Source organism: Syzygium oleosum, unplaced genomic scaffold (assembly GCF_021117445.2).
Source record: "Syzygium oleosum isolate NSW1041296 unplaced genomic scaffold, Sole_v2.1 Sole_v2.20, whole genome shotgun sequence".
NCBI classification, from domain to species: domain Eukaryota; kingdom Viridiplantae; phylum Streptophyta; class Magnoliopsida; order Myrtales; family Myrtaceae; genus Syzygium; species Syzygium oleosum.
Window position 1 is genome coordinate 6,804,253 of NW_026607504.1, and position 19,218 is coordinate 6,823,470.

The 19,218-nt window shown below is 38.7% G+C and overlaps 1 protein-coding gene across 2 annotated transcripts; it reads right to left on the reverse strand.

Annotated features, from left to right (window-relative positions):
* Positions 1-4,040: 4,040 nt before the first annotated feature.
* On the reverse strand, positions 4,041-15,695 carry LOC115670260 (paired amphipathic helix protein Sin3-like 2). 2 transcript variants are annotated; one of them, XM_030591486.2, is made up of 23 exons: positions 15,447-15,695; positions 15,255-15,330; positions 14,312-14,506; positions 14,048-14,228; positions 13,878-13,976; positions 13,504-13,677; positions 13,123-13,414; positions 12,216-12,352; positions 10,898-10,961; positions 10,773-10,802; positions 10,473-10,666; positions 10,231-10,385; positions 9,333-9,460; positions 8,967-9,221; positions 7,710-8,396; positions 7,532-7,626; positions 6,729-7,337; positions 6,546-6,646; positions 6,327-6,465; positions 6,100-6,246; positions 5,818-5,981; positions 5,018-5,129; positions 4,041-4,586 (listed from the first exon to the last, which is right to left on the reverse strand). In XM_030591486.2, exons 2-23 carry the CDS (start codon positions 15,326-15,328, stop codon positions 4,446-4,448), a joined length of 4,173 nt encoding a protein of 1,390 aa, XP_030447346.2. In that variant the 5' UTR covers positions 15,329-15,330; positions 15,447-15,695; the 3' UTR covers positions 4,041-4,445. The 2 variants fall into 2 exon arrangements, with proteins under 2 accessions (XP_030447346.2, XP_030447345.2); XM_030591485.2 differs by having other exon boundaries at positions 10,886-10,961.
* Positions 15,696-19,218: the final 3,523 nt, after the last annotated feature.

Genomic DNA, 19,218 nt, shown 5'->3' on the forward strand with positions numbered 1-19,218 from the left:
CGATTGAATACGACTGTCCTGGTGTAGTTCAAGTAAGAAATGTCATCTCGTTGATGGTCTCATATCTGTATTCTTTGCCATTGTTCTCCGTACCAGTATTATGTAATAACTGTTGAAAGAGGTAATGTACAAACTGTATACTTGTTTGGGTCGATAAGGTCGAGCCTCGGCTTTTAAATGTTGCCTAGTGTGTGTAGGTTTGTCGTCTTGAACATCAAAATTCCAATGAAAGCGGCCGATGCACAGCGATTCCTTTATATTACTTGGACATGGTGGGGGCAAGGTGATGAAAATTTTCTTTTGCTATTGAATCGGGCCATTGACAAGCGGCAGCAGATGGTTGCGATATTAGTCAGCTCCATACGGGTGCATTCATTCCATGCTTATCGCTGACATGCAGCAAGCATGTAAGCAGTAGATCCTAGACATCCATTCATGACCCACGCTCAAGTTGGTCTATGCTGAACCATGCCCATCCAATTAGCTCGTGTTATTCTCTCCGTCTCTGTGACATCCTCAATCCGACACCGATTAATCACGCATTATTGGAATTATTCAGTCTCGTTTAGGCACCAATCAAGAGGGTAAGGGTAAGGCTATCTTGCCACATTGGACATTGATTGATTTTTACGATATTGCACATTAAGACAATATATGCATGATTGGTGTCCCATGATTGATTAATCTATAGTTTTCATTTAAATGCAACTTCTAGAAGGTTTGATGGAGATGCGACAAAATTTGGTCTTGTTAGGGGAAGCTTGGGTGCCACTTTTGGAAGAAAGAGGGGAGGAGAGGGCCCACTTGGTTAGCTTCTAGAATTGATTTCCCCTAAGCTTCTAGCATGTGCTCTTGTCTTGCGTTAACGAGACTTGATGGAGATATTTTAAGAAGGCTAGGCTAGCCTAAGTTTAAAGCCATGAGTGCAAGTAAATTATTGGTTTCTCTCTCTTGCAAGAACACTTAAAGGTTATCTTTTTCATTTCTCCCATTCTCACTAATTCTCACTCATTCTCACTCGCTCTCACTCACTCTGATTTCTCTCATTGCTCTCTTCCTCTCCCTCCCTTCTCTCCCTCTCTCACGCCACCACCATCACCGCTGACCGTCCACCACCGCGCCACGCCGAGCCTTCCGTGCCGCCGAGCCACCATCCTCACTGTCATCGCCGTGCTGTTCGTGCCGCGCCGTGCCGAGCCGCTCACCGCTCGCCGTTGTGTCATCCATGCCGTGTTGACGCTCGTAGTTTGAACGGTTTAGTAAGTGATTTCTCTATAGCTTGGCTAGGGCGCTATTCTACGCGCGTCGGACTTAGATTAGTCTTGTTTGAGCTTGTTCCATCACGTGTGTTCTTGATATTCAAGTGGCTGTTACATATTGGTTTAGACCTTTTGGAATGAGTTATGTGGGTTAAAGATTCGTGGGTATCAACTAGAGTTTGAATCTTTGAAATTTGGTTTGAAAACCAGATTTGTTGTTACCTTCGCTTTACTATTTTTGTAGAGACTCTTGTGGGCTGAATCTGAAGTTATGTTCTTCACAAAAGTTGTTCTTCACATCTTGAAGTTTAACATATTTTAAATCTGAAATTTTTGGAGGTCATTTGGGTCATACGAAAGCTCATCTTCAAACCGTGTTTAAACTGCCCTGAAATGCTGTTTTTCTGACCTTCTTGTCTTTTCAAATTTTTATAAATTTTTCCAGGTCTATTTTCAACAAATTTCCTTCACAAAAGTTGTTAAGGACTTTTCTGTCTATGACTTGTAAAAATTTCGAGGCTTTTTAAGGTGATTTAGGTATTGAAAGAGATAAATTTTGAGGATCAAGTAGTCTGTTCTAACGAGCTGATTTCGGGTCTGACTTTGAGTGACAAAATGACATGATTACAGATTGAACTAGGTTTTATGCTCCTCATAAGAAATGTTTATTAAGGTGTTTTTCGGGACATGTCCAAAATTTAGAATTTTTGGAGTTCATTGACTATTTATTTTAAAGGGATTTCGGTTACGGTGCAAAGCTGCTTTATTGTAAATAAAGTAGATTATTGTGATTATTTTAGTACATTTCTATGTGTACGGAATTTAGATGTTCTAAGTGCGTGAGCATGAAACACTCTTGGATTGGCCTAAGTGGAAGATAATAATTGGCTTGAGTGATTGATATGCTTGCTTGATCACATAAATGGTTCCGTAATAATTGGCTTGAGTGATTGATATGCTTGCTTGATCATATAAATGGTTTCATACTGGTATGATTGCGAGGGACAATGCCCAATGGATTTCGATTTCTGTTCGTGATAGAGTTCGGAACGATGCTCTTAATTGAATGCCATCTTCGAGTGAGGTGGAGATGATGCCGTGCCCGATGGGGCGGGACGATGCCCGGTTACGCCGGATGACCACCAACGGGAGTGTTGGTCGTGGCCTTGAGCGGTCGTATTAATCGGAACACGTGTGGATGCATTGTGCATGATTATGTGATATGAAGTGTTCTTGATTACTGTGCTCATGTGATTGTTTGGTGCAATACAAGCCTCGTGTTGTCTCATAATTATGGGGTTACGAGAAAACCGACGTTGTATGCCATCTTGCATGTGTCCATCTTTACAAGGAAGGTTTATAAGTGAAGTGTGTGCGATTTTGCATGAAGGATGATTGCGGTTGTTCACGTGTGATTATTTGGGTGAATTGTATGTGCCGACGGGAGGTAAGTATTCGCATGTGACTATTGGATTGTGTTTGGCATGTTTTCGAGACGAGGTACCTTCCTACTCGAGGTTTAGAGGTTCTACTTATTGAGTTTTACTCAACCGTTGTTGTTCACCTCTTTTCAGGCTCTAGATTGGATACTTAGACCATGTGTTTTGGTATCCCCGTGGACCAAGACGTGGAAGTGGTCGAGTTAGTAGCACTGAAGACCGACATCGTGTACGAGGAGTACACGACGACCATTTGGGTCGACGAGGTGTTCTTTTTGAGATAGCCTCCGTAGATAGAGGAGATAGGTCTAATCCCGACCATTTTGATTGAATCGGAAAAAGGCCCGTAGTAGTGGGTTTGTATTTTGCTAACATCCGATTGTTAATGATGTGTATATATGTCAAGTGTGTTTTGCCTATGTGTTTTCTTTATTATCCCTTCTATGTTGTTGATTGGGTAATGTTGTTTACGCTTCTGCATGTGCTTATTCGTTAGATAACGCGATGGGTCGGTGACGCTTCCTAGGACGTCGCATTTAAATGACCATGGCGGTTGTCGCGCGCCCGAGGCTCGGGTTGATCGGGGCGCGGGGCGTGACAGTCTCTTTCACGACAGTTTGGGTTAAAGGCAGGTGGATGTCCGCAATCAAAATCTAGTTTCTGTCTGAATCACGCTTGCCCCTCTCAGACACAGGACATCAGGTTTGACAAATTCACCTGATCTGGAATATGATTGGGTCCTTTCGTTGCCGTCTTCCTTGTGCTGGTGTGGGCATTCAACACCGTCACTGGTCCCTCTTGTTTGGCACCAGACTGTGCGACCCACAGAATATCCGAGCTGAGTTTTTTGTTCTTCTTTCCGGAACTATGACTTATTTTATTTTGAAGTGTCGCTCAATGGTGCAATCATACCACCGCCCCTGTAGGTGGAAGTTGGAATCGAACGAGTCATTGTTCCACTATTCATCTAGAGAACTAATTTAGAAGCATCCTAACCTAACCTAACCTCCCATCCTTCTAGATTGACTAAGAAGATTCAAAACACAAGGCGCAAACTCGCTTAATTGCCTCGTTGTCCGAAATTTTCCGTAGGTCATGTTCAAGCGAATTTCATTCAGCTTGTTCCTTAACCCTAGGGCAGTTCAATCATACTGCTTTTCTTCCCTTTTCGTGTACATGAGCACAATGCTGGGTCCGAAGGTCGAAGAGTCATTTCTCTTTACCAAATTTAACTCGACTTAAATTGAAGAAGCAAGCGTAGGTGAAAGACAGAAGAGCATGGCCGATTTGGCTTTCGTTTTACCCGCTCCTTCAGACTGCATTCCCACTTATGCTTCCGAAGTTCTGGTTCTCAAATCATTTCCTCAATCTCATGTAACAGGAGGCAATAGTATATTATCACAAGAAATTCGATGAATATTGGAAAATTCCATGAATGCAAAATCTCATAACTAACCATTTCTACAGGACATCATGAAAGAAACTATATATACACAAACCCACAAGATGTTGCAACCCCATCCCATCGGCCCCTTTGGTCTTCTCTAGTTAACGTCAGCACGCCTTTTCCGACTCAGGAAAAGCCAGAGCTCTCCGGGTTTAGATTGCCAATGATAATTTATGCTAATCTGAAACAGCACGGTGGTGCTTTTTGTGTGAACAGCAAAAACAGAGAACAGCAATTGGAGTTTTTCTGAGTTTTTCGGCATTGTGCCAACCTCGAGCGGATTGCGAATAAGCCCCATTGCTATGACGATGATAAGAATCTATGGAACTTTTGTAATTTTGCCAGATTGTAAGATGAAGATGCGAATCCTGTATTTGATGAACCTTTTCTTTTCTGTCTTGGACGAAAGAAGAGATCCTCTGTATCCAGAACGTATGAGATCTGCAAACAATAACCAGACATTTAGAAACAATACCCATTGGAAAACAAAAATATGCACATCCAGTGAAGGACCAGAGGGGGTCATAAATACTTCCCTACTAATTAAGGTATAAAAATAATGATAGCTTCTAATATCAATTAATATATCTAAACAGTGACAAGAGGACACAAGTTACAGATGGTCTCAGTAGGGCAAAAGATAAAACAGCAGCCTAAACGTAAAATCCCAAAAACATCAAATCCCAAGTGTACCAGGTGATTCAAAAGATATAAGTGTGTGTAACAACATCAATCCCGGTTGCCGTGAACGAGAGGAGGAAAAATTAATGTATGAAAGAAACATAAATGTCAAAGGCCAATCATCATAATTAAAACAAGAGAAATAAAGACGCTATTAAGCCACACCCACACACACAATGATATTAATCTACCTTTGATGAGTTGCAAGTTATCTTGCATTCCAAACCATTGATGATTCTAGCACCTTCCATGACCATACACGAAGCAGAACACTCATCCAGACTCGCATATTTCCGTTTGTTTCTGTCGATCAAAATAAGGAGAGCAAGCATTTAGTGAAAACGTCCCCCATTTCTATTCTTTTCCAAATAGACCAGCTATATTCACCACCTTCAAATTGTAAATTGCTCACAATGTCAAGGATAAAATAATTCTTTCGGATCCAATTCTATCACAATTTTTAAGGACAAAGTCAGACGAAAAAATGACCACAACTAACGTCACTGGTGAACCTTCTTCAATATTTTCAAACTAATATAGAATGTGCTGCAAAATGAGATACCAAAGATATTATCAAGGAGAGTTTGAATGGTAGGGGCACAGAATAATTGGACAAGGCCACACCAAAGGTATAGAGCCATTTAGGAACATTCATCAGCAGCATTGTGGAATAATGAAGAACTCTATGAATAATAAAGCACTGACTTGGACTATGGAAATTTACAAACTTTGGTTCAAACAAAGGATGTCTCACTAGAACTATATATACTGGTACTGGAGCTACTCTGGAGTTTGATAGGACAGCATCTGTAGACAGCTACTCAAACAGAAAAGACATAAACGGAGTTTCAGTAGGATAGGGTAAAACCGGTCTATTCACTTGAAATATCAGAAGTCATCGGAACTTGTTTAGGATAGGCATTGATTAGTCACTAGAAATGTTAAAGTAGTGGGAACTTGTAAGTGCCAGTATCGGGCCTTTTATTACTACCTTAGCAAAAATGTGTCATGCAGCTTCTTTTTGCCAGGAAAAACTGAAAGGAAGTCATTGTACAGATAATCAGCAAAGTTAGGGTCTATTGAAATTGCAAAAACCTCAGGCTTTTCGCTTATACTGTCCATCAGCTGGATGGACATACGAGATGGAGAGGATGACTGCAAGGAAATAAGAAACAGATCATAAATGTTTGAACAAGGAAAAACGGTCAATTAATGGATCGGAAACATAATTCCCTACAGTCAGGGATAAAACAAGGCGCTGCAAAGTACTTACAAATTCCAACCGATATATGTTTTCCTCGTGTAGAAAGATACGAGTGTTTTCATAATACACGGGATCAATTAGCTGTTTCCGAGATTTTTCATATTCATACAATTGAAGGAGCTTGTTGTCCATGTCCTCACTAGCTACAGTTTGAAGCTGCAACAAAAGCTACAACTGTGACATAGGGACAAAACCAAGGCGGAAGAAAATATAGAAAAAGATTGAGCCAAACAAACCTGCTTGACCAACTTGTATATTAATTTGTCCAACGTAAATAGAATGTATGAGTGATTTCCAATGATATCTCTGCATGCATCTTCAAATTTTGCATTTTCAAGATTTCCATCAAGCAACTTGTAGAGGACAGACATGAATCTGCAAGTCCGCACAGCCAATATGAACATGCATCCAATACTTTTGTTCAAACTAAAACTACATGAGCAGATTTTCCATACCTGGCATAGGGATCTGAAGAACATGAATCCTTCAAAGTTCTTCGCTTCATTTCAGCACCTAGTGAGCTTGTTTTTGCTGATAAAATCCTTTCATAGAGAATCTGATCAATGATGCATACACTCATTCAGGAAAGTCTCAAAAATCAAAACTGGACACAATAAAACCTAAACACCTATTCTTACTTGATGAAGTCTAAAAAGCACGTAGAAATTGTCATTTCCATAGAATAGCCGGGAATCTTTCCCCCCTCCCTTAAGCAGAGGAGTTGTTACATGCTTTGAAAGGGGCTTCACTGAGGAAAGGAAGCGTTCTGAGAGGGGCAATGGGTTGCTATCTCCTCCAACAGAGTGTGCATCAGCAGCCCCCTCAGCCTCACCTTCGCTCTCGGACTTACCATCAGCTTCATCACGCTCTAAATCATCCTCCTCTTCAGGCTCTTCATGGGAGCATGCATCTCCGGCAGAATCACTGCCTGAGACATCTCCACCAGTTTCAGAAACATTTTCGCTGTCTTCATCATCAGCATCTGCATCATTGTCTCCACCATCCTGGCCAGCAACGTGGTTGAGGTTACCAGATCGACCCTCTTGTCTGTCAATATGGCGCCTTGTCTCGGTTAGAGAGTTCACCGCATACAACTCAAGGTTCTCCTCCTCAAATTCCTCATTTGGTGATAACTCACCCTCTTCTTTTTCAAATTTGGATGGTCCAACAGTACCTACTTGATTCCAGCTGATGTTCACACTATCTTGAAGTATTCCATGAACACTCGTCTTTGCAACAGCATTGCCCTGAAGCCGCAAATCAAGCTATAACATGAACATGTCCTTCCCACATAAGAGGGAAAAAGATGAGAAATTGAGAATTACACGACAAAAGGATTTGTGAGGTGTTACTGTTTGGACAGATTTAAGTGGCAACCGTACTACTACTTTAGTATAGACGGGTATAAATAAAATTAAGGAAAGCGGCAGCAAGATCATACCTCCGATAATGGTACAGAGTCCTGAATACCTTTGGATTCATGGTCTTTGCTGGCAGTATCCTTAGGATGGGAAGGAAGAGCACTGGAACACGAACCTTGAAATATCAAAAGCATCATTATGGGTAGATAATGTCTGTCAAACTCCAAAAGATTATAATTCCACTGAATTAAGCGTTACCTGGTATTGCCTCTACACTGATTCTCTCATGACTGTTCTCTGAAACAAGCGGCGGGGTGAATCCACATGTTTGTGCACTAGAGGTAACTTGAACATTGGAAACAGCAACTTTCTCAGACAGATCCACATCCTTTGGTTCCTTCTCAGAAAGATGAGTATCACGCACTGAATCTCTATCTGCACGTTCTGAAACTAGACAATTGTTTTCTTTAGCAGAAGCATCTCCGTCAAGCAAAGCGGCCTTGCTGACACCTGGCAGTTCTGATGAGACATTCTCGTCTGTGTTGTTCCTCAATTTTAACTGCAGCAAATTAGCTTTGGCAGCATCGGCATCAGAGGTTTCGTCACTTCCTCTTCTGCTTGATGCAGTACATTTGGTAATATTGCGCATTGCATTTCCAAGAATTTCAGCACCATCAGAGGTAGGAGGTCTAGAAGAAAATCCCAGCATTGGCTCCACAAAGGTAGCCCAAAGTCGCATTACTTTATTAAGCTGCTCTTTGGAGGAGCAAACCTCTTCGCATGAATATAGGACAAGTTTATACAAATCTTCAAGAACTTTTACGTCAGAGTATTCAAACTCCAAATGTGGGACAATAGGTTGTCTACTTCCAGCAGCAATGGCAAGGAGAACATCGTCCTCTTTTTGCTTCTTTTCTTTCAATTCCTTGATCTCAGCCACCAAAGCTGTGTACCAAGCCAAGTAGCCATTAGAGGAACAAAAAGCTACAACTACAGAACGTCCAAGGGCAATCTATTTTGAGAAACCAAACAATAAGTTAAATTCACGAGGAAACTTTAAGACCAGCCATTACAATATACAGTCGACATAGAAAGCTTTCAATAGCATTACAAAAAATACGAGGGATAAATACAGGAAATATATCATAACTATTTTATAAGTAGCAAGATCTGGTAGTTTTTCCCCACTGATTTTAGTATTTCAAGGAAAATTACAATTGATAAACACTATGCTCATGTTGAAAAAAGATGGACCTGCTAAAAAGGGTCATCTCATATGTACTTTTACAATTTGGAGGCAACAACAATCTCTTCTGAGATAATTAAGAAGGGAATCAGATGCTTCAAATATTAAAGAAACACAATAACACGTCACCTCTTTTAGAACATAAAGAAATGTGGCCTGCAAAAACTGTATACAATACAAAATATGCAAAGGAGAAGGCACTATTTCAAGAAAATATCAGGCAAAAACCAACCGCCACCAAAAAAATTCATTTGACGGTTTTGACTTACATTTTGTACTTAGGTTCTTTGAATCCTGCTGCTTGAAATAGAAGCTGCGATGATCAAGCGATTTGTAGTGGTTTTTAGCATATATTTCAGCCCAAATCTTGTTAAAATCTGAACGACACCTTGTCCATTCGTCCTGTTTCTGCTTAAGGCGAGCCAACATGACAGGCAACGAAACAGCAGGATTTTTGCGGAGGATGTCCATTACATCCAGACCATGGTCACCATATAGACGCTCGATGCATCGTAGATTGAGAGCTGTAAAATAGAATGCATAAGAGAGCCAGTTGCTTGTAGCTAACTATTAAAGTACTCAACTAGGTGGTACAAATCAAATTGAAGCTCGAAAAAACCATATGACACACAGACCGGTGAAGTAATTTTCAATTTGAATAGGAGTCTCCAAGTTGTTAATATTCTCGTTGATGTTGTTCAAGACTTCCTCTGCCCTTTTCGCGGTGGAGCTCACAGATTCTAACAGCATGTCCAGCTCAAATCTGCAGCCAATAGAAAACACTCTCATGACCCTTGCATAATGAGTATCAAAAGACAACCACTAGAAAAATCATTGTTGAGCAATCTAGTCCACATTTCACAGAGGTTTCAAGTAAATAACAAGTAATCATGTGTTGAGAAATCACGTAGTAAAACCAACACAAGATTGCAAAAAACTTTGGCCTGAGTTATGTGCTTTGACAAGGTCAGAAAATAAATAGGATCCATGGGTGTCCTGGCCCTTCTAGGATGGTCCATGTTTGACCAGAACCTAAACTTGACTTGATCCTGACATATCCACTTGTAACACTTTCCGAAAACTTAGTCATAATATTTCAGGAAAATTCCTCAGAACAACTAACAAAGCAAAAGCAAAGATTTCATACAGAAAAAGACAGACAAATTTATTGAATAATTGGTGCAGCACCCACTCATCAAGTTCACTGATGTGCTCAGTCCCTTCTGCAACCCTTTTCTGTAATAACCAATATATAAGGGATAACATGGAGGATATGATCTATTCTAAGTCCTCTCCATAGCATGACCACGCAAAGAAAGCGTGACCACGCAAGGTCAAGAGAAAGATACATAGCGTCCCCTGAGTTGCCAAATGAACCAGCCCCACTCCAATTTCAAGCTAGCATGATGTAGCTTTTACAAAGTGAAAAATATGATGGCATGTTGATGTAGATGCCAAACAAGGACATCTTATAACGCAAGAAGATGTACTATGTACAGGCAAAATGCCAGTAGAGTAATCCAACGCTTTTACCTGTCATCTTCACATCTGAATAAACTTTCTTCATACTGATTCCTGCGCATATGTTTGAACGAGTAATCCTCACTACCTGACGTCACAGATACCCAATGGTCATTGAGTACTTGAGCACCAAGCTCTGATCTCTGGCTGACTGAAGGAATTGGATACTGCAGAACACCAAGCAGCAACCAGGTTATGTTAAAAATATGAATTTCTATAAACAGCTAAGCTAAGAAACGCAAACCATTTTATACATCATCTGGTAGAAGCCGGTAACTTGGGGTACAGCGTTGACAGTTAGACAAGTCCAGCTCTTGAATGGATTTGAACATATACTTGTCTTTGCATCTTTCCTTATCTTTGGCTCCGTCATTCTCGCGCTTATGTTCTTTATCTTTATCCTCTGCCTTTGCTGTCCAGGACATGTGCCCATCAGTAGAGAGCGACCCTTCATCCAGTAAGCAACCAACATCAGATTTTGCTACAAAGAGGAAACATATAAAATATGGCAAAAAATTATTTGAAGAGGAGAGGTGGATAGAGGTGATACATACTTTTACTCACAATACCAGCAAGAAAGCCATCTGGAAAAGGAGACTCGTTAATAACCAAAATTACTCTATAGACATGTAGACGAATTATATAAATAACGAATCTCAAGAACAACCGATATTCTCACAGCGCTCCAAAAAGCCATTGAATTCTTCCATGAGATCAGGATACTTTCCAAGCAGATCTGTCACCTAAGGAGATAAATAAAACATGTATGAATAAAACATTTTTCCCATGATATTGGAGAAGTCAAATTAATCCACAACCAAGGACAGATCCATGAAAACTCAAGGGTGGGGGGGGGGGGGGGGGGGTTGGGCAACTTCAATATAAATAGTTTATTCCTGAAAACAAGTTCAATACAAGTAACAAATCAGTAACTGCTTAACATAAAGTTCAATAAATAATATATATGAAAGTTTAATAAATAATCGTCTATTAAAGAAGTGTGACTTTACATTTGGTGACAAATGAGTGAGTTTTCAATTCATAAATGGGTCATTTTTTCTAAAAAAAAGAAACAAGTTTACGAGGATTATGAAGGGAATTTACCAAAACACGATAGAAATAATTCTCTCAAGAATCCCAAGACTGAAAGAAAAGAAAAGTCAGAACAGAAGAATCTAACACCACTCATACAAAGGGCCTTATAAAGCCAAAAAGAACTAGGCCAATATATAAACTACATATATACACATCATATGAATTATAAATAGGAAAAAAAAATTTCAAGCTCAACCGTCACCCAGATTATCTACGAGTGTGTCCACTTCCATATGGATTTTGTTAATTAATGTTGAATAGATGTTCTTGAAGTTAACGAATAAGTTGAGTAATGGAGACAGCACATTTAGCATTTCATAAGCCCAAGGTAAAATTCAGACAAAACAATATAGATGGCCAAAGGAGAATAAATGGTTCTGCACAGCAATTGTAAGCAATCAACAAACACACATGAACATCAACATTCTCACGAAACTAACAGATAACGGATCCAACCGATTGCCATTTGTCAGTAACTTCGTAATAATAAAATCTCATTAAAAACGAAAGGAGTCTTCTAGATCTTCTTTTAAATCCCATAGTGCAATATAAGAGAGGGTTGCTCTTCTAGTAGTCTCACACATTTCTCAACAATAAAATTACTGTTTGCAAATAATATTTAGCACTGCAAGCATATCATCATAGTGGACCTGAGAATATTAAAGGGAATTGAAAATATTTAATTGGGAAAGATTGGAACCATTTAATTGGGAGTTGACTCCTTAATTGTTTTGGTGTGTTTGTGATAAAAAAAAATCATTTACGCAAAGTGCCAAGTTTCAAATTACCTTATCAATCAAACCAGAATGACCTTCTTATAAGCAAAGGAGTTTAGGGAGCATAGGTAGAGGACTGTTGCATACAGACAGAAAGAGCGGTCCCAAGCTACAGAAAACACATACCAAACTTTGTAAGTCGTTTTTCCTTATAATTCCACTGCTGTACATATGAAGGCACTTCAAAAAGGCCTGATAATCTTCTGAGCTGCACAATCTCTCCTTGACTTTTTCACAGAAAATGAATCCTTGGTTATACATGCCTGCCAAAAATTCATGGTCCAAATGAAATAGAAGCAACACAAACACATTAATTATGAACTGGGTTAAAGAAACATGATGCACGGAGTTGAAAGTTCTAACTTTTAAGCAAACACTGACAAAACATAAGCTACAACTGAAAGTACAGACAAAAGCAGGTATCACGTCAACAAAAGGAAACCAATCACAGTGGAACAAGTTCCCGTGCTAATCCCTTTTTTAAAAAACACTTGCAAGTGAGATAAGACAAATCTTTGAAGTGAATCTGCTTACCTTTAGCTGTGACTCCTGTACAGCTACAGTAAACATAGAAGACAAATAACATACCCTACACCACATCTGACTCTTTACATGTACAGGTAGTTTATACAAAGACATTTAAACTCATCAAAGATGCCAAAAGTGCATGTTAAAACAACAAATTAAAAGAATTTAAATAACAAAGAAACACTAACATAGGCAGATATTTACACGAGTGGTGTCTCTCAATGTTGGAATAAGTTGTATTGAACTGTACCTCTTATATACAGATGTCTCTGAAGCACCATGCATAATTTTCGATAAAGAGGATGAAGTACACAGAGGTAATTGACAAAAAAAATCTATATGTACTCCTCTTCCCATCAAATTCGTAGAAATAAGATGATAGACAAATAAAAACTACAACGAAAATTGCCTAGGTGTAAAGCTATTTATATCTATTTAACAGAATGGAAAAAGAATTGACAAGATGCAGGTGCTATTGCATCATATGATTGCATAATTTACTTACTCTTTAGAGCATCCCTGTCTTCACTTAAAGAAGTCATTCCATAGTTTTCAACCTTCCTTGCAGATTTTCTTTTGTCGGGAAAGCGCTGCGAGTTGAAATCCCTACTAGTGTCATGCTCAGACTCTCTATCATCCACTTCACGGTTTCTCCTGTCCCTGTTATCCTTCTCAAATCGCTTTCTTTGATCCTTCTGTACCTTCATCGTTGCTTTATCATCGTCCAAATCAGGATGATCAACATTTATATCATGCTCAGCATGAGCATTGATAATCCTATCTCGCCGCACTCGTTGCTGACCAAAAGAGGAAAAGGAAAACCATTATTGTGCTGCAGTACATCCATGAAGGAGCATCCAAACACAAAAGGAGGCAAAACATTTACCTTATCCATTTGCATTTGCCGCAAGGTCGGTGTAGTAGAGCTACGTTCGTGTTGACGCTGAAATGAATTCCTGGCATAAGGAAAGTTGTGTGTGGAGGCTGTTGCTGAATTATCAGGCAAGAATTTGGTGAATTCCTCAAGTAAGTCTGGATGGTCGCCAAAAAGGTTAGCAACCTGCAGACATCAAAAAAAAAAAAAAAAAAAAACAGAAGATAACCAAAAAGAACAAGTTAATACTCCAGGTACTTCAGACCGTGCTAATACAATTAAGCCTACATATTACAGCAGGAGTTTCTGATTATATCAAACTTGTGATATTTTGTTACAGAACCAATATATTCTGTATTGTACGAAGCACATGGAGCTGCATTTACCTCACTGTAGACCTCATTAATGTCCTTGTGCTCCTTCCGGTACTTATTGAGTATGTCCAAAAATGATTTATAGACATGCTCATCATTTTGGAACCGTTTCTGGAGCCAGGAGACACAATATCAGAATTTGATTGTGCCCCTTCAGTAAAAAAAGACAATTCGTTCTATACCTTGATCTTATTAACAAATGAGATGGCTTCTTCAAATTCCACATTCTTTTTCGTTGGTGTTTCATCCTCATCGGGGGATATTTCAAATCCCTTTGGCAAGAAAGTATTAAATCCCAGAATTAATTTGTTATGCCCTTTAAATAATTCCTTTACTCTTGCTATGACTCCCGTAGTGTCAGTCCTGCAAGATACCAAAAAGTACATGAATGAGAAGCTGTTAAACCTTTAATAATCCTATCGTCACCAAGATGTTTATGGTTGTACCTTTGAGCCTTGAAATCTTTCATAACCTCGAGGAACATGTCGTACTTTTCCCTTTGATCTTGAAACATGTCCTTCACTTCCTTAAGGTATGTCAATGCATCATTTGTCGTTAGTTTCTGTGATGCGCTACCTCCACCTACAGCCCCGCCTCCACCATCCATAGCTCCTGTTCCTGTTACTTGGGACTGCCCATAGCTTCATCACGAGAAAACATTAAATCATCAATTGGAAATACCATCTCTCCCAATAACAAGTACCATTCCAAACCTGTGCTTGCATACAACATCCTAAAGTTGTCTAGTCCCAAAACTTGTTTCTCTTTTCCATGATCTTTTTCTTTTGTGTTAGGAATAAGAGTATTTGCACGAAATCATGGATATGGATATCAAAATTGCGATCTCCGCCGACTGTCCCCTTAGATATATTCGGCACAGTTTCGTTTGTATCATGATTAGCAGTTTTAAAATTACATCTTTTTCACATCTCAGAAGAGGGTAAAAACAGAACACAACAAAAACTTCCCTGCAAAAAGCTTCTAGGTAAATTCTGCAGATGTACACAGTCAGGCATAGTCAATTGATCTCGATCGGAGGTAAGATCCCGAAAATATTAAAACTTGGGACTTCAAGAAGCTTGGACAAGCTTATTATCACATCTCACGAGGTCTCACAAAGCATATTACATCTGAAAGTTTAAGTTCGACCTAAACCGATAAACGATCTCCAAGTGGGTCAAATTCATTATTTCCCCCAGGAACAAATTGTGAGGACATGTCTCAGACATCTTGCGTCAGAACAACATAGACATAATCGAAATGCATGAACAGGCAAACTCGTCCAAACCAACCAACGGAGTGGAAACAAGATCGAAAATTTTTCAAACCCGATGGAACAGAACCGGCACAAATCATACGGAAGAGCAAAAGCAAGCAGCCGAAACTCACTACTCTCCACGTGAGGAACCGAAAGGCCGTTTGAATTGCGAACCCGGGTACACGTCATCTCTCGTTCTCTTCATCCCTGCACAAAAGGAAGCAAACCCAGAAAGCTTAATCCGTCGCCCCTGCCTCCAAACACACAAAAAGCAAATCACTGGGACAGGAATTGAGCCCCAGAATTCGAAGAGAAACCAACACCTGGTAGGTCTCTCGAATCTTTATATCAGGCTAAGTGAGAGAACGAGCAGATCTCGAACAGGGAGAGCGAGAAGAAGGGCACACAAAAGTTTGAAGCTTTTGATCGAGAAGAGACCATAGCACAACATTTATGTGCTACCCTCTTCGCTCTCGTGCCTAAGGAAGGAGTATACTTACGAGAAAATTTTTCTCTCGAGAACACGACAGAGCCAGAGAGAGAGAGAGGAGAGAGACAGAGACAGAGACAGAGAGGAGAGGCGTTTTGCTGGTTTTTGTATGGAGAGAAAATTTCACTTCCTTGTGGGAAGCAAAAGGCCCATCAAGCTTAGAATTTGCAAGAGGAGCAAAAAAAACAATTACAGCATTTGCAAACCATTCCAGCTTAAAAAACATTCAGATTTTCTTGCCCGTAGGTGATTGGCCGAGTGATAAAGGGTCAATTTTTTTTTTTTCCGCTAATGGATTGTTGAAGCCGCGGTGATGGGCTTGCCAACCTCGGACCTTCTTGTCATGGGGTGATGCGAAGTAACAAGATTTAATTTAGCAGGTGCAAGACGCTTATGGTAACCCTAGCCACAGTCGCTAATTTTGGCCACCGCGCTTCTCTTTTTTACATTGTGGGCCATGTCTGTGGATGCGGTTATTTATTGGGTCGCTAGATTTAACATGACGGGCTTACTCAAAATAAGTCGGACTTTATAGATATCTTGACTCTAAATCCCGCATATAAGAAAAATTTCTAATTTAGGAAGTAAATATGAAGAAAATCAGATTATTTTCTGCTGTAATTGGGAAGTAGATATAAAGAAAATCAGATTATTTTCTTGTAAGGGCCGAAGAGGATAAAGATAGATACGTGTGATTCTTAAAGTATGAGAGCTCCACCTCCGATTAGTGCAATCAAGATCCATATTCCCACCATCTCACATTGTGAGATAACGGGAAAATTATCTAATCAGTCTTAAATCTATTTTATGAATGTCATTTCAGTCCTAAATTTTTAAAATTTATCAATTTAATCTTAAACTTTTGTGCGAAATATCAATATAGTCCTTTCGGCCAAATTTTGTCGGAAATTGATGATGTTATGATATGCTTAATAGGGCAGTCGGTGATGATTGGATCACTGCGGTCGGTGATTTTCAATGAAATTGAAAGGACTACATTGGAGTTTCATGTAAAATATAAGAACTGAATTAATATTTAAAATTGATTAGATAATTTTCTCATAAGATAAACTATTCTTAAATGTCTGACAAGCTAGTTCTTGTAAGCTTGATCTACTATGCCAAAAGGACATGCTTGTGAGTTGAAGTTCGAAATTACCGTCGTTAAGGAAATATTCAATGGTTGTCGCCTGGGGAAATTGTTCAATCAATCCTAAGTCTATTGTGCTGATGCCAATTTAGTCATAAACTTTCTAATTTTCCCACTTTAGTTATAAACCTTTGAGTGAAATTTTAATATAGTCATTTCAGCCAATTTTTGTCAGAAATTGGCGATGTGGCGATGTGGCGATGTGCCATGTAGGACGACCGGCGATGACCGAACTGCCACGTAAGTGATTTCCGACGAATACTAACCAAAAGGACTTCATTGAAATTTCACTCAAAAGTTAAAATTGAATTGTCCAAACTGAAAAGTTTATGACTAAATTAACACCCACACAAATTTCATGACCAATTTGTTAATTTTCCCGTTGTCGCATGTTATGGCATCGGTTGATACGTACATTCAACTACTCATTACATGAGTCGTGAAAGAATCGCCTTCCTTATTCTTCTTGTTAGCTTGAATTTGCATTCCATCACGTTGATGTTGTTTCGTCGCTAATTCTTGCAAATTATGGGATCTGATCTACCAGAGTAGCAACTTTGGATACTAATTCTCTGCTCGAGTCATATACATCAAATTTACGGATTATATTAAGTCATGTTATAAATACATAATTAGCCCGTTTTTTACCAGTTTTAAAGTTTTTTAGAAATATAATTTCTTCAACATGGTATCAAAGCACAAGTCAAAGATTCGAATCTCGACACTATTTCTTGCATGTTTTCATGTTCCTTGCCGAAAACGGGCCAATAATATATTTACATAATCTGACTAAACAGCTTGAATGGCATGATGTGTCAAAATCAAAATCAAATTAAACGATTGGAACCACTTCCGATTTCTTTGAAATTTTTTAAGTAAGCTGACCTAGGGTTTGGGTTGCTAGCAAAGACAAAATATCACCCTTCACCAATTCGCATCAAAATCTCTCTACGCTGCTTCTACCAAATTCTCCATTAATCATATTAGAAGTACTATATAGCTAGACTCTGTACTCATAAACAAATTGGTAGGCGAATAAGAAGAATTTCTTTATTTTCAATAAGACTCGCACGATAGAATAAGTTAACAAACTAAGTTTTGCTGTTGCACGATATAAGATCTACATTATGAATACAGTTACATTACTGATGCAATTCTATTTATTGTTTCACTAATAAATAGTTAAAGCGGATACGAAAGAAGTTTTGCTTTTTATATAACATTCTTAATAACGCATTATATTTACCGACTATTATAAGAAATTACCAAACTTTTTTTTGAGTGATTTGCCAACTTTTCTCCGATTAACTTGCTTACTAGTTTTGGGTTACCAACACTCCATTTCAGTTACTCGCCAACACTCATTAGATTATTTTATGTTTACTAACTAATTTATTCAATAATCACTTTTATTTGCTTTGCTTATCGATCCTTTTCTATGATTGACTTACCAAATAGTTTGCATTACTCTATTCTCATTTGAGTTAGTTACCAACATTTTTTGGGTTTTTTTTAATTACCAATTTTACTTATTTCTGATAAAAAAATAGTTTTATCTTTTACAAACTTTTATTTACGTCTCTTACCAACTTGCGGAGCGCACGACGCGGCCGAGTTTTAAGAGCAAGGGGTCGAGAGAGGCAATTTTGTTTGTTTGTTTTACGAAAAATCAACAATTTGGAAAATAGATTTTTAAAAACGATTGATGTTATATATTGCAAAAAAGAATGAACAAAAAATTTCTTTGTCACCAATGAAAATATTTCGACATTGATAATGAAAATGTTCTTTGTTCACTAATTTTTCGAAGCGATAAAAAATATTTTTCGATTTCAACTTTCTCGAAACAAACAGGAGGACCAGCTAAGGTTCATTAGTGATTCTTTCTTCGGGAGATTTGTTTCTAATCGATGGTTCTTGAGGCACGACTTTCTGTTTTAGATGTTCCCATCCAATTTTTTAATTTTTTTCTAAGAACATAACAAAAGAAAATCTGTAATAAAACAAAATAATTTTACCCAAAAACTTATCTCGCATTAATTTGACTATCAACAAGACCAAGACTACAGCGGCAAAAATACAAAAAAAATGAACAAAATTTTCTCCCTTTCGATTCTTTGTTTCTTTCATGCACAGCCTATCAGCCTGTATACGAGTCCCAGGGGCAAACTTTGAAGCTTTGTTCCTTGATCTCAATTGACTGTAAAGTTTCGTATGAGTTCATGAGCACGACCGCAGCAATAGAAAGACGAAGAAAGCCGCTCTCTGTTGTTATTCTCCTAGAAGTTGAATTTTCCTTGTCTTGTAACCCTTGAAACGTATGTCCAAGAAAGGCATAAACAGCTGATGGGATTCGAGAGATCTGTCATTTGTACGGACCAGAATAGATCTAAGCACTAAACATTAGTTTATACAGTTGATCAAGATTTGTGGTTTTGAGCTCCAGCTTATAGTT